General features: G+C 39.6%; 1 protein-coding gene across 1 annotated transcript in view; it reads left to right on the top strand.

Moving 5' to 3' along the window:
- Window positions 1–10,802, top strand: part of JPH1 (junctophilin 1) — a 72,837-nt gene that overhangs the window by 55,358 nt on the left and 6,677 nt on the right. Inside the window, exon 3 of the mRNA XM_009995579.1 lies at window positions 7,596–8,257. Within this exon, the coding sequence (XP_009993881.1) occupies window positions 7,596–8,257 (662 nt within the window). The remainder of the gene's footprint in view (window positions 1–7,595; window positions 8,258–10,802) is intronic.

The following is a 10,802-nucleotide window of genomic DNA, read 5'->3' as shown; positions in this document are numbered from 1 at the left end:
GGGGGTGGGGAGGAAGAAAAAAAGAAAAAAGACATTTTAAGGCAGACAAATGGAATACAAAAAGCAGTAAAGGCAAGACTTTTTATTTGTCCCTTGCTAGGGAAGCTGCTTACTAGCATTAATGTGGTGATTGCACCTCACCAAAATGCAGTTGCTATCAGAGGCAAAAAGCTAAAGCAGGCATCCAGACTCAGTTTTCTTTTGAATCTTCCAAGGTAGTGTCAACAATCCCTTCTGTTTTAGTTCTTCTTTCTCTTTTGTGACATGCTTTATTTTTAAACTTAGGAAACGTCTGATTTTTTGTTTTCTGTAAAGCATTCTGAAGTACAGTAAAGGAGAGCCATTATTCCAGCTGGCATAATCAACTTCAGATGCTGCCAGAACAGGGCATGAGGGCCTACATATGTCATTTTGAATTAAAGAATTATTAAATAACATATATATGCATCACTAGGAGTGGAGCATTTTTTTTCTATGGAAATCCAACCTCCAACTTGGCAATCAAATCAGGTGCCCTCTTACTGTCTGGACGCCAAAAATCTTACACGCCTTGCTGCACATTGACCCAGCGATGCAACAGATGCGCTGTTCCATGTCCTGTTGCTGGGGCACTATATCCATCAGAAGGATACTGCAGGCATCTGTGGTGATAACCTCCTAAACTACCATATCTAAGTCAGTCAGAAGTGATCGTTCAGAGCCCTGTGCATCTGTAAGCACCTTGCCTTATGTCCATCAATTTCTCTATGGGTATAATCCTCACCTCTTAGTTTCCAGTCTCATTTAAGCCCAGTTCAGTCTGGCAAGATTGCAGACAGGGCTGCCAAACTACTAAAACCTTAACCATATCTCTGCTCCGCCAAGTTCACCAACATATTTTACACATGACATTGCATAACCCTCCATTCATTTGGGCTGAACTCAAGCCAGCAGCCTAGCAGTTAAAAGCTTTTTTGTCTCCTTTTACCAGTATAACCTTCAGAAAAATAAGAATAAAACAGAGGAAGTACTAATGGCATTAATTATAGTTCGTCCCCCTGCTACACATCTTCACAATGAAGCAATTATAAAAACCCCTGTCTTTCTAAAATTTACTGAATATAGTTATTTGCAGTTTTGTGATGACTCATTGAATAACTTATTTTAGCAGACTTTTAAATTATTTTTTAAATTCCTTCACCTACAGTTACCATCCTAACTGCTGAGGAATTATTATAACATAAGAATCCTCTCCTGGAAAATTTTAACATAAAAGCATTTTGCATGCTTGCAGGAAAAATACCCTATATTTGTTGATCCTCTAATGGGTCACCAACCTTTTCAAGTTTTATGAATGTTCATCAGAGTAGCAAACAGATCTTACTATGAGAGCATAGGTATTACTGCCAACAGTGATAATTTAGAAAACCATTGATTACACCAGAAAATAACAAACCAGATGGTTTTCACTGACTTATTTCTCAAACATTATATAGCAACCTCTAGTACCAACACCAAAATACATATTTTCCTTTTTTAGTGCAGTGCATGTAAACACAAAATACTTAATTTTTTGTGTCAACAATATAATGCCAAAATATGGATTTGTACTATGATACAAAGTGCAGGAAGAAACTTCCTCATCACTTGATACTTTCTTCTCTTGATCTTTGAATTCTGATTCCATAAACAGTTCTCAGCTTCTCCAGTAAGATAGAATCATAGAATGGTTTGGGTTGGAAAGGGCTTTTAGAGATCATCTCATTCCAACCCTCCTGCCATGGGCAGGGACAGCTCCCACTCCACCAGATTGCTCAAAGCCCCATCCACAACCAACTTAGGGCTGTGCCATCTTTTGATTACTCAGAAGACTCGCACTCCATTCCTAGTTTTGACAAAGGCTTCATGTGCAACCTTAGGCTATCACTTTACTGAGGATTTAGTAAACCTTTGAGCATGACAGTTGTCTATTGACAGCTGACCACTGGATTCAGAGAGATTATTTAGATGAAGCCTGTGTTTTAGTCATGGCTTCCCTTTGGTTCAGCTCCCCCATCTGTAAAATGGGCCACTGATACACCTTTTTTACTGTCTTTTGTACCGGACTTCTGGATTGTGAACTTTTCAGAGCAGGAATTCTCTCTTTTGCATAGAAGTGTTCAGGAGCTTAGTAAAAGAAGACCTCTGATCTTGGCAGGTTTGCATATAGACTGCAGTGGCCTGCCTGAGCAAATAGCTTGTCACCATTGTCCCACAGACAATTGGTAACCCTTGCAGTGACGATTGAGAGTCTTTCTGCATATGTATTAACAAAATTTGGGAGTGAAGTATCTGCTTCCCGGATGGAATTTATGTGTGGTGTCTCCATAAATTAAAAAAGTGGTTTTGCCAATTCTTTCATTTTCCTCTGAAAAACAGAGGACAGGTCTGAAGAACAAAATCCATCTCTACAGTAAAGAACACATCAACCTCTAGATTTTAAATATAGTTTTGCAAGTTATTATGACCTAATTAAATGTAGTCTCATTGGTAATGATAGAAAATTCCCAAATTAGCATTTTTGCACAGGGTATAATTACAGCACCTTTCATCCAAATCGCTTTTAACTGATTTAAAGGTTGTGGCTAGGCCCTCACAAATTAGAGGGGAGGAAGAGAAAGGAGGATCCTCACCTCTTGTGCAGCAGCCAACCAGTTTACAACTGGGAGTACTGATCCACCATGAGGTCTGGAGACACCCAGGTGACTACAACTGGTAGAGTCCTATTGCCCGAGCTTATCTTAGGAACCTGCTTCAGGCATGTGAAGTCCAGGGCTGCAAGACTAGGTCTGTCACAGTATGGTGAGAAGCTGTTATCTGTATTGCATAGTATCATAGCCTTAGCTCAGAGAAACTTACTCTTCCAAACCTTTTTGCTGCTCCAGTAGTGAATGTTCTTGTCCTAGTGGAGTTTCTCACAGCATTCCCTCTATGGTGGAACACATTTGGCACTGTGAAATGTTTCCAATGGGAACTGTTTGCTTTCATCAACAGAATTCCCTGTCTTAAATAGTTTAGGTTCAGAGAAGAGCCTTTAAACATGAGTGTCCAATGCATACTGCATGTCTACATGTGGACCAAATAAGAACTAATAACATGTCCAACGTCATACAGGAATGCATGGGAAGTTGCAAAAGAGTAGGATGCAGTGGATTAGCTCTTAAAGAAAATAGTGCTGCACTGAATTAAAATGTACTAGAATATAGCACATTTTAGGTTTTGTAGTACTATTTTAAATTCAATATTCTAGTATATTTTAATTCTGTAAATGACTAACTACTGTGTTACTTTATAGTAGTAGAAAACTACAGAAGTATTCCTGTATTACTTGAAAATGCATTGTGCTGCAGTCTTCCCACAAAACATTAGATTATTTTTACTACAGAATTCCTTTTTGCCAGTTAAAAGAAGTACTAATTTAATAATTTTGAGAATATAGACATCATTATACTAAAATTAGGCAAAAGCTCATTAAATTGTGGATATCAGATTTATGGCAGGTTACTCAATTATGCTTATTGACTATGGAATTCAGAATTGCTCCTTGAAGGTTCACCAGCCCTGCTGTAAGGAATCCTAGTGCCTTTGCCACTTCCCAGGCTCATCCTCATTCAGTCCAATGTTTTTCCTATATCCTCATCTTTTCTCTTTTGCAAAGAGGCAAAGTATAATAGCTGGATTGTATAGGCAGGGGCATGACCTGAGGCTTTATATATATATATGCCTTTTTCCTCACTATCCTAGGTGCATTCTGCAATCCCTCTCAAGCTTCAGATTTCATCTTGAGCTGATAAGGCACAAAGTCTCTTCTTAGCCTTCTTGGGAAACACTGACTGACTGCATTTAGTGTCCTGCAAGATGACATTTTCAGATACTGCTTGAGCCACAATCCTGAAACAGCCCCATGCTGCCAGTAAGTTTACCTCATTAGGCCATGGGGAAAAGCATGAGGCTGTCACCTCTCTAAAAATGCTGTGGCAGAACCAGGGCACCCTTCTCTTCTCATTTACAGGGGCTGGCCATGTTGTCACATCACTTACTGGAACCCTTCCAGGAGAAAGGACATGTTACACAAGAACTCCACAAGAAATTCTAGATTTAGAACAACTATGAGTATGTTTGAAACCCAACCAAAGCTTCCCTCACCCCACAGCCATCAATGAAATGCTGTTAAAGCAGATCAGCAGGCAGTATGAGACTCCACGTGCATATATCACACACGTCCACACAGTCCTTTGGCTTTCAGAGGGTATTTCCCCCAAATACTGGCTAACTCACACATTAATGGTGCCTTCCAGCTGCTGGTATCACAACAGCTGTGTGAACCAAAACTGCCCCGTGGCTGACCTTCAGCCAGCAAAGGTGCACCAATTTTGAACTGACAGTAGCAGTGCCAGCGTTCCATCATTAGGAAATGCACAGGTTCATCCACAAAGAAAAATTATCTTTACTTGGTTGGAAAACATTTCTTGATTCTGCTTTCCAGACCAGGTTCTCCTTAGGCACTCAGACATATCGTGTCTAGGAATATATCTACTAGTTGCTTGAACTGCAAACTGAAGTGCAGAATTCTGAATTTATTTCCTAGACGGATAATCTCAGCTTACGTTCTTCCCAGCCTCAAAATCCTATTCTCTTCCTCATTAAGATCAGGAGGCTGAGAAATCTTCTAGGTTGAGGTGCTTGTGACTCCCTTTCCAGATTCCCTTGGCCCTTATTCCTTTAAACATGTGCTGTGGAGTACACTTATGCTAAAGAAAAAGGCCTCTGTTGCATTAGATAATGCTTTTAACGAGGGGGACAAGGTAAGTTCTGACAAGTACTCTTAGACCTTAGAAAGGAATGGGAACTGTGTTCTTGCTGCTTGAAGTCAGTGGTTCAGACAGGTGCATAATCTGATTGTACTGAATACAGAGAACAGATGTAAAAAAAGTCTTTGGACAATCTCCAAGGCTAACTTCAGCCTAGAGCCAAGAATTTGAGTGTTGGAAAGACCTGCCTGGCAAAATTGGAGGCAAAGGATGTATCTCTAGTAGCCATCTGTGATGTACTGTGGGGTGGGAGGGAGAGCTGCTATGTTATGTTAAGGCAAATGCTGAGTGGTCAGAAACCCTCTGATGTTAGTTGGATGCAGATGGCTACAGCTTTCTCTGGTGGGGCTCAGTGTCACTTAGCATCAAATATCACCAAATACCCAGTAAAAATCTCACGACATGGTTAGTCTGTTGATACTTCTTTACAGAGCTCCAGTTAAAAAATATGGTTTTGGTTTGGTTTAAATTTTTTTGTTTTCACTCTGTCAGTCTGTAGTGGAGACATGGGCAGCTGAGACCTGTCTCCCTTCGTGTTTCAGTCTGGAGGTCTTAGAAGGAGAGGGAGTCCCTCTGGCCGGCCTTGGGAGGCTGACGGTTGATAACAGAAAACAGTGGAGAGAGGTGACTTTTCTAAGGCCCAGATGTGTTCCTTATGAAAGTCTCTTCAGCCCGTCAAGCACTGTCAGATATTATTAAAAATCTTATCTTTATATATAATGGGCAGAAGAGAGCTGACACAGGATGTGAATTTTCTAGATAGGTGAGAAACAGATCAGATGCCATTTCAGCTGCATTGTATGGCTGAAGAGATGATATTCCAGTGGGATGCTTTCACCACAGCAGTCATAAGGAGCAAACTAATGTGGATGTGGATGTGGATGTATCCATAATGAGTAGTCATTGCAATTGGACTGCTCCATGGCTTGGGCTTAAAGGTTAGGCACAGCTCTTTTAGCTGTCCTTTTCTCTTTACACCCTAATTATATCCCATGTGAAAACAGAAGAAAACTAAAGTTTATGCTTGTTAAAACCCTCAGCATTACCTTCTGCATCTTAGCAAAGACAGAAGGAAATCCCCTACATGATGGAGAATTCTGTGAATGGTGATCATATCTGTAACTTTATCTGTGACAACTTCTAATTTATGTTGTGCTGCCTTTGCCTTTTACCAAGCAGATTATAAAAAGCCATAAGAACCAAGCCCTTAGTCCTTTCCCTCTGTGCAGGCTTACCTCCTTAAAGCTTCCTCCTCAAATGTCATTTGAAAACAAATCCTGACTTGTCTACATCCAGCCTTCTTTGTCAACAGCTCCCTGTTTCCACCCCTGGTTTTCAGAGACACTAAAAACATGGTGATTTTCCTGCTTAAAAGACATTGCATGCCATGTAATCCACCTTCTCAGCAATACTTGCTCACCAGATGACTCAGTAACTTCCAAAAACTTCATGCTGTTCTTCCTTCCTCTCATCTTAGCACTGTATAGTCATGCATATGCTTCTGGCATCTGTAAAACCACTGTATCTGCCTAACACAGCCTGAGCATCCTTTATACTCAAAAGCAGAAAAATGCATGCAGACAGTCTTCTCTGGGCACAGAATTTTTCTATGACATAAAACACAGATGAGCCTCACTTACAGAAGATAAAAACAGTCAAGTGAAAGTAATGGTGCAAGCAAAAACAGAAGTGGAGAAACAATTGTGATGCATTTGCCAGAAGCCACTATTATTGAACGTAGAGAAAGCTTGTTGCAGTTCTTTGTTCACAGAGCTCCCCAGCTTCTGACTTCTCACAGGACCTGATCCTGGAATTTGGGATGTGACCTCTCAGAAGAAAAACAGAAGAAGCTGTCCACAATACAGACTGATTTTCAGCTATGTTGGTGTTTGTTTTTTTCAACAGAGTTTTTGCTCAAATCTTAGCATTGAACTTGTTAATTAGACAACCACAACCTAGAGCAAAGCATCTGAGCCAGCTTGTTTTTATGTAAACAGTTAATTAGAAAAGCACCTTGAGAAGTGAGTCCTAGTGGTGAATGTTCTCATGGGTGTTCAGCTAGAATTTGGAGGGAAGGTATTCTTCATACTGGCTGCTCTGTAAGTATTTTCCTTATGTGAAAGAATTTGTCTTACTAGCTTCTAAGCTGAACTGTGTTACCACCTAGAGTGGATAGCCTGGGTATTCATGTGGTAAGTGATCAGATTAGGAAGACAAAGCCAGTGTGTCAGTTGAAGGCACATGCAAATGTATATAAAACAAGCTCAAGTGCACAAAGAGGAAAAAATTTCCTGTATTATTTCCTGTATTTACGAGAGCAGAAGAGACGTTTCATTCTGATAGTTAATTACTTACATGTCAAAAAGATACTGTGATCATTAGAGTAGAAGTTAAATAGATTAGGATAGTTAAGCAACACACCTTGGAAGATGCCTCTCAGAAAAAGAATTTCACACAGGTAAGGTACATCAGTCTTCAGTCCCTCAGACTTCACTCGGAGACAATTTATGTCCTAGGACCCTTTACAAAGCTGAAGATCTAAGTGACTGATCCAAATTAGTAAATTGTCCGAACAATTACCAGAAAGTACAGTCCACTCAACTATTGAGCAATTTAGAGTAAATCACTATGGATGTCACCCAATTTTTGGTAACACTCACCCCTGGAGTAAGGCAGTCCAGTTAGTCTGACATGCCATTGCAGTAATTTTACTGTGAAGTCTTGGTTTTGTTTTAATCATGATATTTCTATTACACTATTTTTCAGGCCCTGATTATATCAAACAAAAATTTCAAGAGGGAATGGAAGTGAAAGAAAAAGCTGAAGAAAAAGTTCAGGAAAAACCATCTACCCCAAAAGAGTCACCTCACTTTTATCGAAAAGGTACTACACCCCCTCAAACCCCAGAAGGAAGTCCAAGGCATAGTCCTACACTTTCTTCTGAGTCTTCTCCTTCAAAACAACTTATAAGTCAAAGCTCTGCTTCTGGGACAAGACACAATCAAGAAAAAAAGCATTTAGCCACTGAGAACATAACACCCACCGTTAACAAGCCTTTGTATTCAAAAGCACCAGTGAAGGAGGAAGTAGACGTGAAACACCAGGCGAAGTTTTCAGCACATCACAATCCCACCAGCACAGAGAATGGGGAGCTGCATGGTCACTACCATGGTTATTATGTAAAAATGAATCCAACAGTACTTCCACAGGACCTCAGGGAAGAAGATGAATATGTAAACCCATCACCATCAACACTTGCACGGATAACACCCTCACAGAAACCAAGTCCTGCTAGATCTGGGGGTAAACCAGCTGCCAAAGAAAAGAAACCTGATACAAAAAATAAGAAATCAGAATTTGCTGCACCAAAGAACCCAGCTAATAAAGAGTCACATTCAGCAATGGAAAAAGGAGTAGGAAACAGCTCGGTGAGTAAGAAACCTTTTCACTTTCACTGCCCTCTTGCCTCCTAATGCTGAGCTTTGCAACCTAGAGACAGGCAAAGCTCACTTCTGTCAAATCTTCCTCTGGACATAGTCTGCTAGCTAGAACCCACTACACCAGACTGGAGTGAGGAAAAAATATTCCAGTCCTTTATGTTATCCTTTTTTTTGAAAATGAGAAGGGATAGTTGATAGCAGATACTGACAGGCATTTGAAATATGAGTCTTTATTGCATCCATAAACACAGACATGTGTTAGTGTGTGTATGTATGTACATGTGTGTGCAGTTTGTGTGTATTTAGATGCATAATTGCAGTATTTGCAGATGTACATACATATATTGCCTCCCAACAATGTTTGTTATACTTCAGTGGATATTTGAGCGGTAGTGGGATTTGCACTCTTCTCCAAAGGTCTGCTTTTGACTACTGTTGGAGACAGGATGCTGGCCAATGGTCTGATCCAGTCCAGACAATCTCCCATTTTCTTCTCTGTGTTAATTGTAGGCTCTAAAAACAGGCAAAGTGCATCAAAATATAAATCTCTTTAAAATGCATATGTCTAACAATGTTTGTGTTCTACACGGTTGTGAAAAAAAATACTTTCTTTTTAGTCAGGAAATGGAGAAGGAGTTTTAAAACTACACATTCAGCTTAGTGTGAATCTGAATTTCATTCTTATCTAGAAAGAGTAGAACTTGCAATAATTACACAGGCAAGGAGAGATTACAAGTAGCATTTCTATTCCATGTTAGAAGAAATGGCGAAGTTAGCAAATTCAGAATGTCTGATAATAAAATTATTTCTGGGCCAAGAGAAACTCAGGAAGATATTAGTTATAGATCCTAAAGTTAACCTTTAGCAAATGAAGAGGTCTAGATAATTGTGTACTGTTTCTTTTTTATAAGGATTGTTTCATCAAATCATTTTTGATACTCCAATAGAAAAAATACAGTGTGTCATTATTAATGAGATGAACAGAATGACTTCTTGAATGACATCCAGATAGCCTAGCATTCATCTGAGGCAAAACAATTGAATTGTTGACAGCAGACTTCATTAATTAAGAATTTAAAAATAAAGAGGTGTAAGAATTTCCAACCAACTTGCGTTGTAAAAGACCTTGTCAAACAAGTTTGAAATCTTCAGGTGTGACAGAGGAATCATCCTCAATCAAGAATGTGGCCTGATTTGCTTTTATACAGTTATTTATTCTGACAAGGAAGCCGGAGTAATGCAAAGGCTAATTCATAGAATCACAGAATATTAGAGGTTGGAAGGGACTTCTGAAGATCATCAAGTCCAACCCCCCTGCCAGAGCAGGACAAAAAAAACCAACAAACTAGGGCAGATCACTCAGAAAGGCATCCAGACAGGTCTTGAAAGTCTCCAGAGAAGGAGATTCCACAACCTCTCTGGGGAGCCTGTTCCAGTGCTCTGTAACCCTCACAGTAAAGAAGTTGTTCCTTATGTTGAGGTGGACATTCCTGTTCTCGGGTTTGAATCCATTGCCCCTCATCCTATCACAAGGCACAAGTGAAAAGAGGTTGTGTCTGCCTTCTTGATGCTCAGCCCTCATGTATTTATAGACATTAATTAGATTCCCAGTCAGCCTTCTTCTCTAGACTGAATAGGCCCAGGTCTCTTAGCCTTTCCTTGCAAGGCAGGTGTTCCAGTCACTTAATCATCCTCATAGCCTTATTAGTGTGGCATTAAAATATGTTTTTTAAAAACCTGACTGATGGTTCTTAAAAAGTAATCAGAAAAACGTCAGTAATTTGGTATTAATCTGGTGAGGTCATTCTTGGATTAATTCTGCTGCTCTATTTCATTAACGTTCTTATTAATGACATGGAAGTATTACCCATTAAGTGTACAGAAGACACAGAGACCAGGAAACTGGTAAATAATGAAGACAATGGATTACCAATACAAGCTGATCCAAATCACTTGCTAAGAACAATGCAAGTATGATTATTCATATGCAGCACATCAAAATGTAAGATCATATATGGAAAGACAGTTAGTGGAGCCTGGCCATGCAGGATGAGAACTAGAAAAGGTTGGTGGTGGATCAGGAGCAAGAGAGGCAACTGAGCATGAACTCGTAGACTGCTGTTGTTGTTCGGAAATGGTAATCTAATCCTTAGATTTATCAACAGGAAAGATTAAGCAAGAGTACATTAGAGTCTGTTTTATCTGGTTTTGGCACTGGTGCAACCACTTCTGGAGTAAAATACAGTGTCCATAAATCTGGGATTTAAAATGAAAAAAACCAAAGGGGAAGTCCCATGAAGAGCTACTAGAATGATCTTACACTGAAAAGTTCAAAGAAAAAATAAATCTGACAGATTAAATCACTTTCTGTCAATACTCTTTACAAAATTGTTTCCCAGGCTATTGGTAAAATGCATAAGAATATCCAACAGCTGGAAAGTTTTAGATAAAAGTCTTGGTTTAAGAGGCCTTAATTATATCAATTAAACATAACATCCATTTTCAGATGCCGAGTTCTTGGAGCCATCACTGA

Source organism: Chaetura pelagica, unplaced genomic scaffold (genome assembly GCF_000747805.2).
Source record: "Chaetura pelagica isolate M959 unplaced genomic scaffold, ChaPel_1.0 scaffold83, whole genome shotgun sequence".
Classification (NCBI taxonomy): domain Eukaryota; kingdom Metazoa; phylum Chordata; class Aves; order Apodiformes; family Apodidae; genus Chaetura; species Chaetura pelagica.
This window is presented reverse-complemented; position numbering and strand designations above follow the sequence as displayed.